At 36.4% G+C, this 18379-nt stretch overlaps 2 protein-coding genes across 3 annotated transcripts; one reads left to right on the top strand and one right to left on the bottom strand.

Annotated features, from left to right (window-relative positions):
- Positions 1 to 3302: 3302 nt before the first annotated feature.
- Positions 3303 to 10128, top strand: LOC129269981 (uncharacterized). 2 transcript variants are annotated; one of them, XR_010294855.1, is made up of 3 exons: positions 3340 to 3503; positions 6869 to 9543; positions 9644 to 9958. XR_010294855.1 is itself a non-coding variant. In XM_054907419.2 (2 exons), the coding sequence occupies exon 2, from the start codon at positions 6930 to 6932 to the stop codon at positions 8991 to 8993; it is 2064 nt and encodes a 687-aa protein (XP_054763394.2). In that variant the 5' UTR covers positions 3303 to 3503; positions 6869 to 6929; the 3' UTR covers positions 8994 to 10128. The 2 variants fall into 2 exon arrangements, 1 of the variants encoding a protein (XP_054763394.2); XM_054907419.2 differs by having other exon boundaries at positions 3303 to 3503; positions 6869 to 10128.
- Positions 10129 to 11278: 1150 nt separating this feature from the next.
- LOC129269979 (xylosyltransferase 2-like) lies at positions 11279 to 12685 on the bottom strand. Its single transcript, XM_054907418.2, has 2 exons — positions 12114 to 12685; positions 11279 to 11466 (listed from the first exon to the last, which is right to left on the bottom strand). The coding sequence occupies exons 1-2, from the start codon at positions 12481 to 12483 to the stop codon at positions 11279 to 11281; spliced, it is 558 nt and encodes a 185-aa protein (XP_054763393.2). The 5' UTR covers positions 12484 to 12685.
- Between the last annotated feature and the right edge of the window lie 5694 nt (positions 12686 to 18379).

Below are 18379 nucleotides of genomic sequence, written 5' to 3'. Positions count from 1 at the left end.
TAAAAAAAATGACCATAAACATTGGCTAATATACATGTACAAACAGAAAACATCTTCTCGAGGAGCAATTTACCACCCTTTCACAAAGTAAAAATAATCGTAATTTGAATGATTCCAGAAATTTTTAGCACGTGTGAAACTAAACTTGAATCATGAACGCGAACCACAATCACAAATTCAAATTCTACTCTGTAGGTGAATTCCAGTTAAGTTTCACAGAAATTAGAGTACGAATTTGTTAATGTGAAAGTCCGATGAAGACGAATTGCAATCATTATTACAATGATGATTCAAGACTCACGTGTGAAAAGGCCCTAATATACATGTAAGTAACAAATAGTGAGTGATTTTCACTGACTATGTCTTATATACCGGTACTACTTTTAATAAGCCTTTCATCCGATTGGCTCAGAGCAAATGTGTCAATGTAAATCACCAGCAAGGTGCTTCATAGAACACTCTTGTGAAGACTATGGGTGTGGTTAATATCGTTTTCAATATCAAAACGGCAACATGAATCATTATTGAAAACGTGATTAAAAAACGCAGATATTATGAGAAACAAAGGGTGTGTTCAATGTCCCCCATTCTCGGTCGTAAAAGTAAATGTCTTTCAAATCGCGATTTGGATGAAAATTTGAACGTCGAAAAAGATACGTTTGTAAACGCAATCACCTCAGATTTTATGACCCTAAGCAGTGCGAGTGCGACATTAAACATGATTGAGTTTTGAAACGTCTTTTAATTTGTTCTCGCAGTGGAAGCCTACACAAGCAGGTGCCCAATTGACCTTTCTTTTGATGGTCGAACTGTGCAATAAGATGCGCTAACGAAAGCGTGAAATCAACATATAAACAGCCTTATATTTTTTACACTGAACGGTGCACAGCTGATCGTGTTTGTGTTCTGTGTTTTGTAATTGAGTTTTCAATCATGATTCATGTTGCTGTTTAAGTTTTACAATCGACACTGAATATTACTTTACATCAACATATTTTCAAAGTGAAAAACAGGATGAAAATACCAAGAAATGAAAACAAATCAACTAAACGGTTCCAATCCAAATTAACATATAATTAACAGAGAGAGAAGAGAAGGAAGTTGAATTTAAAGGGAAATTATTGAATAACAAGGAAAAAAAACAAAAAAAGTATTTATAGGACACTGCACATCTAACAAAAAAAAGATATTAATGATAGAATAAGTGGCGTAACTACGGGGGGGGGGGGGGCATGGGGGGGCACGTGCCCCCCCAATCGGCTGGCAAAAAAAAAAAAAAAGGAGAAAAAGAGGGAGAAAGGGAGTGAAACGTATTGGGGAAAGAAGAAATTATTGTTAATTATAATGTTATATTATGTTATAATTATGTTATGTTATATTACTTTAAAAAATATAACTCTATGAAACATAATTTGCGCAGGGCCTATGTCTTCATTGTTCCTGGTGCTCGCATTGTCTGTTTAACAAGATATATAATCCTATTGTACTAAAACCTCCCGTTTTCAAGTCAATATACACCAAATATATTTCCTCGCACTTCGAATTATTATTGTTTATGTAGTGACATATGCTTCTATATCATGACTACTTAAAGTGATTGCCCCATTTTAAGGTCTTAATATAAACCATTTCCTGTCCGTGCTTACGTTCGCATTCGTGGATTGGTGAGATAATTATGTCCATTCTTCATGAATTCCTAAAATCAGTCCTTAAAATGTCCCTTTTTCTGATCTGAATATCAAAAATTTTCAGCTTGCGCTTCGCGCTCGCATCATTTGGTTAGTGAGATTCGTATATGATAATGACTACAAAAAGTGCTTCATGTGTCATTTACATGTAATTCTAACAAAATCAGCATGCGGCTTGGCACTCGCATTAGATGACTATGGTGGGATATGTGTACTCTTAATGGATTCCTTTAAAAAAATAGTCATTATATCCCTGTTTGGGGTCAATATATGCAAAAATTTAAGCTTGCGCTTCGCGCTCGCATATTTTTGTTAGTGAAATACGTATGATCTTCGTGAATTCCTACAAACAAGCCTTAAAATGTCCCTCTTCAGGTCTGAATTTCCTAAATTTTCAGCTCGCGCTTTGCGCTCGCAATATTTGATTAGTGAGATGCATATGTTAATCATGATTACAATGACTTCAAATAGTGCTTCATGTATTTAGATGTATATTATTCTAACAAAATCAGCAAGAGATTGGCACTCGCATTAGATGACTATGGTGAGTTATGTATACTCTTAATGTATTCCTAAAATATAGTCCTTAAAATGTCCCTGTTTGGGGTTAATATATACAAAAATTTCAGCTCGCGCTTCGCGCTCGCATTGTTTGTTTAGCGAGACAGGTATGTATTATGATAACAAAAATTTGCTTATAATGTCCTTTTTAGGTCTGAATTTCAAAAAATTTCAGCTCGCGCTTCGCGCTCGTATTATGTGATTAGTGAGATACATATCCGTTTAATGGCACTGTCCTAAAAATGTCTCTATTATGTCAGTATACCTGGCAACTGAGCGTGCTTCGCGCGCTCTTTAAGTGACTCAAAATTTTTGCTGGTGCCCCCCCCCCAATGCCGTGACCCACGGTACGCCACTGGATAGAATCCTAATATAATTTCCAAATAATCACTAAATTATGCCATCAATCCTTGGTAGCATTTGTTAATTTTTTCCTTAACTATTGATCAATTCATACAATAACAATCTCTACAATTTCAAAAGAATGGAATATCAAAAGGAAAATTCACATGATCAAACCTTCACTAAATTGTATACATGTATGTACATGCATCGGCCCTAACAGATATATTAAAAAGGAATGCGTATAGCCAAAGGAGAGGAAAAATAAACAAACATGTACCTACAAACAGCGTAACAGGATAATTAATCTAATAAAACACAGATGGCATAGTGGAGCCAGATGAAATCAATCAGCAGTTTGATATGATGGGGAAAACAAGTTTACCATCCAGGCTCTGCTTCTGGAAAGTGGTCTGAATACGCAGCCTAAGTCCCTTACTGGGTAAACTTGTAGTTGTACAAGTCTTGTCTCAAGACCCACATGATGATTAAAGTTTATAGGGGGGGTCATAAAGCTGTTAATAATCTAAGAGCAACTTTATGAATTACTTTTGATCCTTTCTTGTGGTAAATGATATGCACCATTAAATGTTCATTGGTGATTAGTTAGCATTATTAAGCGCGTAAGAAAGGTTTACCGGTTGTTCTTAAAGTTGCTTTATGAAACACCCACCAGGGTCTGTATCTGCAGACTAGAGGATTGAGGTAATTAGAGCCTGGGGTAATATGGGCCCCACACAGCGGCCTCACTCTCAGCTCAAGTATGAGAAGGACAAACAAGCTATCACATGTGTGCATGCTACCATAGCCACCGTGTCTAGTCGAAGTACTGCAAGTTGAAGAATACTTTACTGAGCAGTTGCAAAGGACTACTGTATTTCATCTTTCAAGTTGCTTCTCCACTTTGCACAGGTGAGTATATACCTGTTTACTAGTATTATGTCCTTTGTTTGATGTGTTAAATAACCAAAGTACAAGTATGAGCCAAGATGTAATTATTAGTAAGTATTATGAATGAATAAATCACATGCAGGCTCTACAAAATCATAAGTGGGGTAATGTGAGTACCCCTACCATTATTATATGTAATCCAGGTACTGAGAATAATGAATTTACTAAGATATTTCAATACCATATTCATGATCTAAATTACCTGTATGTGAAATGCATGAGAGAGCTAGAGTGGGGGTGAATAAGGCCATGGGGTAAGTAAGGCTGCCTGTTTGCTTTTAGCTCATGCACTGCTCAAGAATGCCAGGGTCAAAGGATTACAGTTAGTGTAATTAACTAATATTTGAGACAGTTCCTTGGCACAGATTTTGAGCATAAACAATGCAAATGGCCAGAAGGAGCACAAACCCAGCAGCAATTCAAAATCAAAATTTTGAAAGTAGCATCGCCAAATTAAAGAGGAGGGTACTGTTAATGTAACTACCCAGTATTTGTATATAAATTTATCTTAGTTTACGCTACGGTCACAAATACCTTTACAATCACAACACGAACTATTTTTATAAATACATGTAGGCATATCAATATATGCTATAATATCGTAAAGTTATTTGAGACTGTAGCATTCCTTGTGTAAGCATCCATGGGTGTCGATCAGTGTTCATGCTTTAGGGGGATGACTGAAAAAAAAATTGTCCTCCGTGGGGGGGGGGGGGGAGGAGGTTCTCCAGGGGTGGGGCGAAATGAGCCTAAATTTCTAGGGGGCAGACATGGTGTAAAGGGCAAAATTATCTGAATAGCTCAGAGCGAGCAAAGAGTGCAAGGAAACTTTCACCTTTAAAATACAATCTGATTTTGTGATAGATTTTGACATGATTTTTTCACAAATATATACATTTGACCCAGGGGCCTGAAAACGATTTTTGACAAGTAAAAAAAGGGTTTTCACTGCAAAAAGAAGAAGGTTTGGATCAAATTTCTATATTTCGGCATATCCACTTGATTTCCAGGGGGGGGGGGGCTACCTATGGTGTATAACATATGCAGCACCCCCCCCCCCTCAACAAATCTTGGTGGTTTTTCAGCACCCTCAATTCCCACGTCCATGATTTCACTCTGCCTGTTTCTTTTTATACTTTTCTTTCTTTTCTCCTTCTTTCTTTATCAAGAAATGTTTTTGAGGTCTATGACCTTCAAGCCCCACATCTGTTCGCTAGGGGGGGGGGGGGGGTCTACAACAAAACTATGTACTACGTACATGTACTAGATTATAATGAGAGTGCGTAGTATAAGCTTATTTTTCTTTTTTTAAATTGACAGGAAAATTAGCCACTTAGAGGATTCTAAAAGGCTATTTTGCTATTATACATTCTTTAAAATTTTAATTCCCATTTATTTGATCATAAATATGATTTTTACAGTAATTATGGGGGATGATAACACAGGCCATTCCCCCATCTGATGTATTGGGAGGATATATCCCCCATCCCCCACCCCACCCATGATCGACACCCATGTCAAGTGTGTAAAGTAATATTGTGCATGCCAGAATTGTAGTTAAAGGACAAGTCCATCCCAACAAAAAGTTGATTCGAATAAAAAGAGAAAAATCTAACGAGCATAACACTGAAAATTTCATCAAAATCGGATGTAAAATAAGAAAGTTATGACATTTTAAAGTTTCGCTTAATTTCACATCCTTGTCGGTATGCAAATGAGGGAAGTGATGACATCACTCACTCACTTTTTCTTTTGTTTTTTATTATATGAAATGTGAAATATTCCAATTTTCCACATGTTGTCCTGTGAAACAACGATTAATCCCTCCCTGAACATGTGGAATTAGCATTGTTTAATACTATATGGTTCAATCAAGTTGGTCCTTATTGTCAAATCTGAAAAAAATGAAATATTGTGTAATTCAAACAATAAAAAACAAAAGAAATAGTGAGTGATGGACATTATTGACTGTGACATTTGCATGTCACTGAGTTGTGCATATCACTGTTTTGTGGAAAATAAGCGAAACTTTAAAATGTCATAACTTTCTTATTTTACATCCGATTTTAATGAAATTTTCAAGCATAATGCTTGTTTGATTTTTCTCTATTTATTCAAATCAACATTCGTCTGGGGTGGACTTGACATTTAACTTCACCACTTCCGCTCTCTTTTTTTTCGATGTGGCAAATGAGGCCGCCTGGATTAATACATTTGATTAAGACTGTATGGTTACATCTGTTAAAACAGTAAAATACAGTATTTATAGACATATCCACACATGATTATGTACAATGTATGTGTCCACTACCATTACCAATAAAAAGATTATTCCTTTGAAAATGGGGGTATTGACAATGTGAATTTAGTTTGTTACTGATTGCATCAAACCAACTGAACTATTTTTACTTTGAATAGGATTTAATCGGGCGGCCTCATCTCATTTGCCCCATTTTCGGTGGGGAAAATGAGACCACCCAACAAAAATATTTGGCGCTCATTAAAGGACAAGTCCACCCCAACAAAAAGTTGATTGGAATAAAGAAAGAAAAATCCCACAAGCATAAAACTGAAAATTCATCAAAATCTGATGTAAAATAAGAAAGTTATGACATTTTAAAGTTTCAATTAATTTCACAAAACAGTTACATGTACATCCTGGTCAGGATGCAGATGAGGAGACTGATGATGTCATCCACTCACTATTTCTTTGTATTTTACTATGTGAAATATGAAATATTCTAATTTTCTCCTCATTGACAGTGAAACAACGATTAATTTCTCCCTGAACATGTGGAATTACCATTGTTTGATACTATATGGTTCAGTCAACTTGGTCCTTATTGTCAAATCTGTAAAAAATGAAATATTGTGTAATTCAAACAATAAAAAAACAAAAGAAATAGTGAGTGATGGACATCATCAACCGACTCATTCTAATGACACTGAGTTGTGCATATCACTGTTTCGTGAAAAATAAGCGAAACTTTAAAATGCCATAACTTTCTTATTTTATATCCGATTTTGATGAAATTTTCAGCATTATGCTAGTTTGATATTTCTCTATTTATTCAAATAAAATTTTTCTGGGGTGGACTTGACCTTTAATATGCAATCTAGACTGATTTAATTCTAACATTTCTAATGGATAACGTAGGTCTACTGTAGGTTTAGTATTAGACATTTTATAATGTTTCTACTGCTTTGCATTAAAAAAGATATATATGACTGGAATGACCAAAAAAGGTGTCCTTATTTACCCCACTCTCCCCTACATGTTATTAAGCCCACACTTATAGAGAATATTTTTATAATTTTTCTTTTAGGACATACCTCGCATAAACGAATTTTCATCATTGCTCGAAATCTGGAATATCAGCAGCGAAAATGAGGAATTACAAACGTAAGACAGAAACCTCTTACACCAAGCAGTCTCTCATAGATGCAGTTGAAGCCATCAAAGAAGGCAAGATGGGACTCAAAAAGGCAAGCAAGATATATGGAATAAGCCGTACTACGCTGCAGAAAAGGGTACAGGGCAAGATTTCAATTGATGTCTTTGGTGGTGGTCGCAAAACCGTTCTTCCCAAGCATGTTGAGGACGAAATGGCCAGATGTCTTGGCATTCTAGCAAGCTGGGGTCTTGGATTCACTAAGGCTGCGCTTCTAGACCTAGTTGCCGATTATGTAAAGACCTGTAACATTGAGAACCCTTTCACTGATGGTAGACCAGGAATCGACTGGTATAAAGGATTCATGGATCGGCATCCTTCTCTAAGCCTTCGAAAACAAGAACAGCTTCGTTGCAGCGGGGCAAAGCTGACAGAGAAAGAAACTGTAGACCACTGGTTCGAGCTGTTAGGAAAAACTCTAAAAGACCTGAGTCTTGAAAACAAACCCTTCCAGATATATACAGTTGATGTGAACGGATTGCCTCTGGACCCATCTAAGCTGAAACGGATAGCAGAAAAGGGTCTGGAGAATGTCTTCCAAATTATTGGAAGCTATTCTGGAGGATCAGAGAGAGAAAAAATTACAGTGAGCGGATGTGGTTCTGCTTCAGGACATGTGCTACCTCCCTATGTGTTGTACAGTGGAAAAAACTTGAATACAGAATGGACCAAGGATGGGGTCCCAAATGCCAGATACAATACATCACACAATGGCTGGATGGAAGCTGTCACACTGTTTGACTGGTTCCAAAATATGTTTCTCCCCAACATCCCACAAGTCCGGCCAGTGCTTCTCATTTTTGATGGCACTGCATCGCACATTACGTTTCCTCTAGTAAAGCTTGCTTCAGAGAATGAGATCACCATCCTACCCATTCCTTCTAGCACAACCCACTATCTTAACCCTCTCAATGTCAGTGTGTATGGACCTGTTAAAACAGCATGGGAGAAGATCCTTCTTGCCTATGCCACAGAGAATCTTGGAAGAGCACTTGTCAAAGATGAATTCCCTAGGCTTGTCAAGGATCTCTGGAATGAAGAAATGAAACCCGAATCCCTTGTGAGTGGTTTCAAGAGCTGTGGAATCATGCCTTTCAACGCATCGGCAGTTCCAGAATCCACATATAAAGCATCCGCTGCATTGAAGCCAAATACAGTTCCGTCATTTGTGTATAAACCAGATGTCTGCAGTGATTTCCCATCAACCTCCAGAATATCTCATGCTATGCTGCCATCTGCAATCCAGCCCGAATTCTGTAATGATTCTTCATCAACTTCCGGATTATCTCGGGCACCACCACATATGTCTTGGCATGCTATACAAATGAAAGAAGTTGAAGGAATCAGATCACCTCTTACAAGTTCTCTGTGTGGTAGCACCTCTTCTACATCCCCTTTGAATATGTCTGTGACTCCAGACTCGAGTTCTTCAACCCAAACTTCTGCTGAAAACTCTACTCCTGCCATTGCAGAGTTATTTGCAAAACACATCCAATCAAAGGCAGAATCAAACAGACCATCAAAAAGACAATCAGAAAGAGTATTGAGTGAGATTGTGACAAAAGAACATGTGCAGCCTTTGAAGCAAGAACATAAGGTGAAAAGAAGAAGAAAGAGTGAAAATCCGAGGAAGACAATAAAAAGGCTGGACAAAAAGTATCAACAACATGAAAGAGATGAATTAGATAATCTGTTTGATGATCCAGTGGAAGTTCTGCAAACTGACAATGAAACCCAAAAGGATGGCAAAGGCATTGAAAGATGTGATGCTTGTGGTAAAATATATGATACCACCAACTCTGACCAGTTCATTGGTTGCGATCTTTGTCCAAAACGGTTTTGCAAGAGTGCCGTCTGCTGTGGCCTTGATCTCTTATCAGAGGGAGATGTTACGACAGTCAGCTTTGTGTGCAATTATTGCCAAGAGATCATGTACAACAGACGAATAACAACACTTATGGAAATGGAACATGGACGAAAGATGTATGCTATATCATAAGCATTGCTTAATTAATTTAGGGTACCATACTTACATGAAGTTGGTCAATTAGAGGAAAATTAAGCTTTGTTATTATTAATATCAAGTATTTCAGATCTGATCTGGAGGGTAGCACACTTCATTATAGTTAGTTACAGCTGAGAATTTAATCAATTCCACAAGGTTTTGAAAGAATCCCATTCTACCAGTTTTTTTTCCACAAATTACCCACTTGTCATAGTTATTAAACATTAATTGATATGCAAATGAGAAAAACTGAAAGCTGGTAACATTTGATAGGATGTGAATACTAGACGTGAAGGAGGTTCATCATGGCGATGGAAGCAGTTGAAGAAATTAATTGGTTGTCTTACGACATGTGATATGTTATTGTTCCTCTAGTCTGATACTATTACCAGAGATATTACATGTTCTAGTTAGTTAGCATGTTTTATTACTTATTTTTGAAAATGTTAACTACATACAGATTTCTGACTGTACACAGTTATAATTGATCTCTGTTAGTTTTGAACATGTAGCATCAAAATCTAATCAGATCATTGTCATCCTCGTACGCTTACATGAGCCAAGTTTGAAGTAAATCCCTCAAACCATTATTTGGTATCATCATGAGAACAAAGTATTTCAAGTAGGCCTATACATGTATATAGAATTTTGGGACTTATTTGGCTCGTGACTACAAAAACTTTATCAAGTTCAAGTGTGAATGCACAAATGAAATATCCCATATTTAGAATTGAGTACAGGTTCTTGCAATTTACTGGTATGTTATGTGATCTCTCTGCTAAGGGTTCCATGAAGGTGGGTATGAAAGAAACTATACAGTGGTGTTCAAAAGTTAATGAACCGCACCAGAAAATAAACATATGTAAAGAGTTCAATTTCTGCCATGTCTTTGATATTTAATTGTGAAGTCAGGTGTTAAAATATTACATTCAATAAAGTTTAATTCTCTGGGCTCGCTGAACATTACAGTGTTATTGTCTACATTTGACACTCGGCATGAAGGAGTGTATTTTGTGGTGGGTTCACTAACTTTTGAGGACAATTGTATGCATGCATGGTGTCATGCGGTTAGACACAGCGATGAGAGCAACGTATGGTGATGGGAGATGCTTGAAAGGAAGAAGACAAAGGAATGATGGAAGTTGACGAAGTTGATGAAATGAATCAGATGGCAAGGAAGAATTGTGTATGTTTGTAAGGGCACATGCTGCAGAGAGATGGTGAACATGTTTTGAAAAGGGTTTTTACGATCGGGGTTACAGGGGGTCATGGATGAGGAGATGGCCAAAGAAGACAATGTAAGATGTGCAGGAGGGTTAGTTTGGATTTGGATGTACTGAACCTGATAAAGTGGATGGAGGGATTAAGAGTGATTGCTGAGAGTATGAGGTAAATCTAAGGTGCAGGTTAACTCCTCAAAGGGAACAAAACCGGGCTTAAACCTGAACTTCTTGCTGCTACTACTACTACTAATGTATTTAATGATACTACGGCTACTGCTGCTACTACTACCACAACTACTGTTCCTACTCCTCTTCCTCCTCCTCCTACTACTACTACTATTACTACTACTAATACTACTACTACTTCTACTACTACTACTACTTTTACTACTACTACTACTACTACTACTACTACTACTACTACTACTACTACTACTACTATACTACTCCTTCTACTACTACTACTACTACTACTACTACTACTACTACTACAACTACTAATACTACTACTACTACTTCTACTACTTCTACTACTACTATTTCTACTACTTTTACTACTACTACTACTACTCCTTCTACTACTACTACTACTACTACTACTACTACTACTTTTACTACTTTTACTACTACTACTTCTTCTACTACTTTTACTACTACTACTACTACTTCTACTACTACTACTACTACTACTACTACTACTTTTACTACTACTACTACTACTACTACTATACTACTCCTTCTACTACTACTACTACTACTACTACTACTACTACTACTTCTACTACAACTACTAATACTACTACTACTTCTACTACTTCTACTACTACTATTTCTACTACTTTTGCTACTACTACTACTACTATACTACTCCTTCTACTACTACTACTACTACTACTACTACTAATACTAATACTACTACTACTACTTCTACTACTTTTACTACTACTACTTCTACTACTTTTACTACTACTACTACTACTACTACTACTACTACTACTACTACTACTACTACTACTACTACTACTCCTTCTACTACTACTACTACTACTACTGCTGCTACTTCTGATTACGAACCTGATCAACATGGATGTAGAAGAAATGATCTCGATGGTAGAGAAGTCTGATCAGCCTCCTGACTTGCCTGAGTGCACGACCATGGACGACCAGTACATAAGCTATCCTAGCCCTCTCCTGATCCATCGACATAAAGTTACCATCGCTCTCTATCTCATTGGCAAACTTCCCTGAAATATCAACAAGAAATTCATATCAGGGGTGTTTCACAAGGGTGGCTGTAAAGTTAGGAATGACTAACTGGATTATGGCAAGCCAAATGTAATTCTCAATTATTTTGAATATAATTTCTTTAATTAAGTTAAATATTTTGGTTTAAATGTTTTTTCATTTTTTCTTACAACATAAGTTTTGCATGTATCTTGGTGAAAAGTAATGTCTAAAATGATTTAGGTGAATTTATAACATAAAACATCACTCTTTGTAGAATTGTGAAGAGATATCTGGACAAACATGTCTGCATTTCAGATTGTGCTTCAGGGAAGCCGTCTCATTTTACTCTAATATGCTCATAGTTACAAATGATTTTTAATTAAACTAAATACTACATGGAGATGATAAAAAATTATTTTCTGAGCCTTATGGTTTTACAAGGTACATGAAAATACAATCCTATTTACAATTTTTAAAATCCCTGCAAAAAGGCTGCTATACACCTGCATTTGTTTCTTTCGATATGACCACATGCAAGCAGAATGTCAAGTACAGTACTCGATGACCCAAACTAAAGGAAATACTAATCCAAGAGAAAATAGATAAAAACAGCTGTTTGAGGGGGAAGCAATGCCTAAAATGGGGCCTGTGTATAATGACATACCTGAAAACGGACAATGGCGAGGCAAAGAGAGAGGATATAAGTTTCGTTCAGAAGTGGCACAGACCGTGTTGGTAATATCCTGTTTGCATTCATTCGTCTTTGCACGACTCAGTGCTGATATGGCATCTTTGCTTTCAATGGGGCACTTGGACGTATACTCCAGGACGAGCGTTGCATTCCCCGTTGGTGTAACTTTCACTAACTTGCTGCGGTATCGCTGTGATTTCGAAGAGTTGCTGGTGACGATGTCCGCTTCTTGATGAATGGGGTTGGCTTTGTGAGCACTGTTTCCGAGTTGATTTGACACTTCTTGATCTATAGGCTCCCTTCCAATCCCTTCAGCCTCGCCCTTGACCACACCCTCGGCCATGCCCCTACCCACACCCTTACCCAACCCCACTCTATTCCGCCTCCTGTCAAGCGGTAATGTTTCATGTTTGGGAGATTGTTCAACCTTCGGTACTATCGTCCTTTGATAATCAAATTGTTTGTGAAGTTCCAATGAAGGTGGTTGTTCATCTTTTATTCGTCCTGGGGGATCCTTTCCACCATCTATAGTTTTCTCCTCGGCCTGAAATATTAAAGAAAAAAATTAACATAATGTTAACCATGTTTTTCTCCATTAAATATTCATCTACATCCCTAATTCCACCAATGTTGAAGACGGCATATTGCAAAAGAAAAAAATTGAGTGACAGCTCCAAGTAGGCTCTGGCAGTATCTGTGCACCGTAGCTAAACAAATCTAGATTAACCTCTTCTGGTACATTTTACTTTCACACAGGCCAAAATTGTTCCTTTTTTACTTTCAGGGGCAATTTTTTTTACAACTTACTGCCTAAATCTGCAAAATTTTATATTTTTTTTAATTTTCCAGGGCTCCTTTGAGAACTTATGAGCGAAATCGCCCTGAGCCACCATGTCAATTTTCTCCTGCTTTAACACCTTGATTTTATTTGTTCACTTAAGAAAATACGCAACTTGGCTCATTTCATGCTTTGTACCATGATTGAAAGGGTGATACATTTTAAAATTCACCCATCTAAAAACATTCCCTTTATTCTTTTCTCAAAATACAAGTTGAATTACAATTCCAAAGCCATAGCCAACAAAACCACATCTGTCATATTCGTTGTGTTTGAGTTCCTAAAAATGGCACTCAGGAAGTCTCTTGACATTTCCTTCCAGCCTCCGTGAAAAGCTATCAGATTCTCATGAATAATAAATGAATACTTAATAACTCATACATGAAGCAAAGGCATGATCAGAGCTTTAATTACACTTTATATGCAATTTTGAAAGGTGCTCAGCAAATGAGAACAGTATTCATGATGGAGATATAATGACATCAGTGACTGAATACACTATACCTCGTTGTATACAAAATTGCTTCTGAGAAGTTCTTGAATTAAAAAGATCTTAAACAGGAGACATATTTCATCGAAGTATAGAATCCTTTTAAAATTCATGAAATGCAGATTTTTAACTAATAATTCTTTCAACAAGCTTTGAGTAATAGTTCAAATAAAAATAAAATTCACTCTACTGAAAAATATACATGCAGATATTCATAACAAGTATGTATGCCTTTTATACACTTTTTAGAGATCAGTTTAGGTCTGACTCTAGATGTAATGTGATGTACTTCCAAAGGACTTGAGATATTACCCTGATTAAGAGAAAGACACTTTGTGCATTTAAACTTGTCCAGATTTAAAACTAAAAATAAAATCTATTTTCAAAACTCAACTGAAGCAGGTTTTGAAGTCTAGAAAAAGTTGATAACAATGGAATTCACCGGCACTTTTGAATAAATGCTTATTGCATTTTTAATGTTATCTGCAAAATATCCAGATTCACAGTTTATACTCAACTTTTCCAAGATAAACTGCTTCATTTCTTAAAATTATTTGTGTGTTTAAAATAAAGTCAATTCCACTTTCAGCTACTTTTGTAATCATAACTGCAAACTAAACAACGTTTGTTTATAAAAACAAATTAAGATCACCACTATACTTCTTCTGATCTAGGAAGAATGCCATTGTGATTGGTGGACTGTCTTTGCACTCTCAAGCACTGTGTATGGCAAACCTGATTACTTTTTGCTTTCTTATTGAAGAGGCTAGATATAATGACTTACATATTGTTACAAGGAAAATGTTTCTCTCAATCAATCAAAAGCAACTTTGTATTCTTTTGACAAAGTTAATTTATCTATTTCAAGGAATGAATCTTACCAAAGTCCCATTTAACTATACCTGTGTCTAGTGCAACATTGAAATATATAGCAGAAATGGGCTGAATTGATATCAAACTCCTGACTCTAATAAAATGACAGAGTCAGAACCACTACCAGTATAGGATAGCTGATGGCCTGATATATGGAGTCCGAGATTTGGTCTGACACATAACCATCTCGACAACATGTACCAACAGTTAGACTGATTCTATAAAGGAGGCTTTCAGACCTATCCGGTCCTGTACATTTACAATAATTGGTTCAAGCCCCCCAAACCAAAGATTTTTAGTTCTCGCATTCATATTCACCCTACCCAGACCCTTTCAGGGTGATTTCTCAAAGGACTTGCAGTATGGTCTGAGAAGCAAACGAGGTACGTGAATAAAAAAGCTTGCTCAGTAGGTTAGCAACCAAAATGCCAAGCATTACTGGGATGGGAGAGTTTTTTTGTAATTTGCTTTCTCACTGTGAGGATTCCCCGCGAACTTGGAAAAAATCCCTGTGATAATTCTTGTAATTTTGACAAGTGCATGTACAGATTAATTTATAATGTTATTTTATTTTTTTTTTGGGGGGGGGATATTACAAGTAGTTTACTTTACACTGGCAAATATATGTATATAGCTGGTATTCCCTGATCAGGATAGCCTGGATTGATTTCCTTATCAATTTGAGTTGGTCTAAAAGCACCTTTAGAGAACAATGTCATTTGCGAAGATGTAGCTGGATTTGATATTGCAATGACAAGTTTTGACAGTTGTCCTTCATCATATCACTATCTAAAAGCCATTTTAATACGAAGGGTTCATGAAAGCACTCCCGTTTGCTTATCCTAATGGAGTCAATGGGTGAATGTATGTCGTTATGAACACAATTCCTCTTTCCATCTTTGTTTTAGGAAGATTCTCTGAAATCATCAGAGCACTTTTCATTTGGCAAAAGATTATAATACCAAAGTTACATTCAAAGACAAAGAAAAGAATAAATATTCTTCTTTGCAAACGGATGACAAATGGACAAGTGATGGACAATGACAACATTACTATCAAGTACAATTGGATTGCTACATTGGTGTATTCAGCATTCCACATAATGAATTTCTTTCAGGGGGAGGGGGTTGTTATCACTTTGCTATAAGGATAAAAGGAAATAAGAGGTTTTCAGTACACAGGAAAATGCTTATTATTGGATCTTCTTAATATTTCTGAAGTCAGGAATAAACATGCAAGGAATTATTTTAGCATGGAAAAGCTTTTACAGCAATTACAAGACAACGATGCCCTTTTCTGCTTATCATGAAGTCAGGTTATTAGTTTTAACAATGAGTAAAGGCATTTTTATTAGTAAAGTAATGTAATAAATCTGGTCAAAATGTAACTGAACAAACACAGTTTATGTAGGCCGACCATATATGCTAAAATGAGCAGGAAAACTGTTATCATTTTAGTTCCCTCTCCAAATAATAACAAATTATAAATGTAAAGAACAATGCTACAGAATATCATTGGTTACTTGTTCAAAACCACTGAAATGTTGCAGCATCAATTTTCACAGTAATCAAGGTCAGATTAATTTGTTACCATTTTGACTCTGACCATTTAGATGATTGTCATGGCTTCAGCATCTCTCAAAATTCATAAAAGACATTCAAACACCTATGTAGTTATTGCTTTAAAGAGAAAGCTTTATACAAAGATTGCACTTTGAAGTTGAAATTTTTGTTCAATTCCATGCTCAAGTCGTGAATTTATGTCAATTTTTTTTAAAGCCAAAATCTGGGGCACAATATTCAATTTTCTTTTATTCATCATTTTTTACATCATACTGTATGCATCAGATTTTCATTTTGTAAAATGTAAGATTTTCAGTCTTTCACATAACATATATTTTAAAATGCATACTTCTGAAAATGGACTCGAGCTTCAAAATGAAATGGGCTTTAAGAATCTTGATGCGTAATTCAGTTCACCTGCATGAAAATAACTTGACTAATGAAACCAGCCGACTTTGTGTCGTTTAACATCCATTACTGTCATCTTATACCCTAATTGTAATGGCATTGGCTGGCCGTCTAATTGCATCAGGCAATCTTATTGAATCTGAATGGATTATAAAGAATGAGAGCACTACATGTACTTTCAATTTTTCTATTTATTTTTTTTTACTCAGTACATTAAAGTGGATACTCCAATTAGGGCCTTTATCGTTTACTTTTTCTTTCATCAAATCAAAGGCTGGCTGCTCTAAACATAGGTCGATCACACAATATACTAGAAGTAATAACAATCTATTTTATGTGGTTAAATCTTGGGCCCCATTCCCACCATATCTGCGTTGTGGGTGTTTCTCAGCATGCCCCACTAAAGTATTGTATAAAATGCAATGAAATGTAAAAAAAAAATTGATGTCACACTTCGATATGCTGTTGATATTGTTGCTGAGAAAGATGATTTTTATTTCTGTTCTGGTTTTATTTTTACAAGCATAGAAATTGTAATATTGTTGAATAAATTTTAAAGCCACTCCTGGTATAAAAATGATTGATTACTTTAATGGTATATCCCACTATAAATTTGGATACTTTGACGGTAATAGGATGCTACATGGATGAGCTGCTTTCTCTAATCAGCCAAGTAGATGAGTAAAGTGGACAAAAATTATACCACCAGACCAAAGCTACATCCATGTACAGTTGTGCTCAAAAGTTATTAATGAACCCCAACCCCATGGGGGCCAGTCAAATGTATTGCTGTACACACGCGTGGCCAAATTATTTCCAAACACCCCCTAAACAAGTTTTTCTCTGTGTGCAAAATAACCCCCTACACAAGTTTTTTCGCGGGCTTTATTTACACATTTTGGCCCCTAAACAAGTTGTCGCCAGAATATGCCCCAGGGAAAAAAACATACCCTAAACATAATTTGCTAGTCTTAAAAAAAAAAGCTTCGGAAAAAATGACATATATCCTAAATACGTTTGACCCAGCGATTGACCATTGACCGGTCTTTCAAAACTACCCCTTTTTTATCGTTATTTTTGATACCCTTAACGAGTGCACGCGTGGCCTGCGTTCAAAACTGAAAACATGCTGAGTGTTGAATGTACCAACAACACTACAACATTCGGCGAGCCCAGAGAAACAAACTTAATTGAATGTAATATTTTATTGCCTGAGTTCACAATTAATTGAATCATATATCTAAACCATGGCAGAAATTGAACACTCTTTAAATATGTTAATTTTCTGGTGTGGTTCACTAACTTTTGAGCACCACACTATATGTAAACATAATCCAAAAAATCCAATATAATGAGCGAAATAAAAACATGATCGGAAATTATAGCTTGATGTATTTTGTCTTTTTCTAATTTGTGTGTGCATGCCGTAATTTGCACGCATCCACGGTTATACCTGCTCAGAGATTGGTCGACCCACGGTGTACTCTACACCATTCATCACAGAGCTTCTCTTTCAAAGGGATTATTAACATCATTTTGACACCGTTCTCACTACCGTCCTAAAACTAGTCTACTGGAAACTAGTTTAACGTGTAATGAGATTGGTCGAAGCGGTCTTGGAAGCGATCTTCCAAATCGGTTCAGAAAACCGCCTCACGATGTAGTTTTGAAGATCACTTTTCGGGAAGCGATCTTCGCACATTTCGAGCATGCTACTCCACACACTGTATGTGAAATGCCTATGCTGCGATTTCAAATTTCGCGCGAAACATGTCACCCCACTGAGAGTGTTACCACAGCAACAAGACCGCTTTACGTGAAGTGGTTTTTAAAACCACTTTCGGGTGATCAAATGGGAATGCTAGCAAAGCGATCTTCCAAAATGGTTTCCCGTAAACCAGTTTTAGAAAGTATAATGAGAACGGTGTCTTACTGTGATCACACTTGCAGTCCATTTTTTATTTTCACTAACAGCATGTTCTTTCTTGCAAATATTTGTCTAGAAGTACAAAGTGGTTGTCCCAAAATCCTCTCATAATACTAGATTGTTACAAAATAGGTCAATAAC

This window comes from Lytechinus pictus, chromosome 10 (assembly GCF_037042905.1).
Source record: "Lytechinus pictus isolate F3 Inbred chromosome 10, Lp3.0, whole genome shotgun sequence".
Lineage (NCBI taxonomy): Eukaryota > Metazoa > Echinodermata > Echinoidea > Temnopleuroida > Toxopneustidae > Lytechinus > Lytechinus pictus.
Note: the sequence above shows the minus strand (reverse complement) of the source record. Positions and strands in the feature narration are given on the sequence as shown.

Bases quoted from the DNA above. Each gene is read 5' to 3' on its own strand.
- LOC129269981 (XM_054907419.2), top strand. From the start codon at position 6,930: ATGAGGAATTACAAACGTAAGACAGAAACCTCTTACACCAAGCAGTCT.
- LOC129269979 (XM_054907418.2), bottom strand. From the start codon at position 12,483: ATGGCCGAGGGTGTGGTCAAGGGCGAGGCTGAAGGGATTGGAAGGGAG. The intron at 11,467-12,113 runs GTATGTCATTAT...TTGATATTTCAG, and splicing joins TCGCCATTGTCCGTTTTCAG to GGAAGTTTGCCAATGAGATA.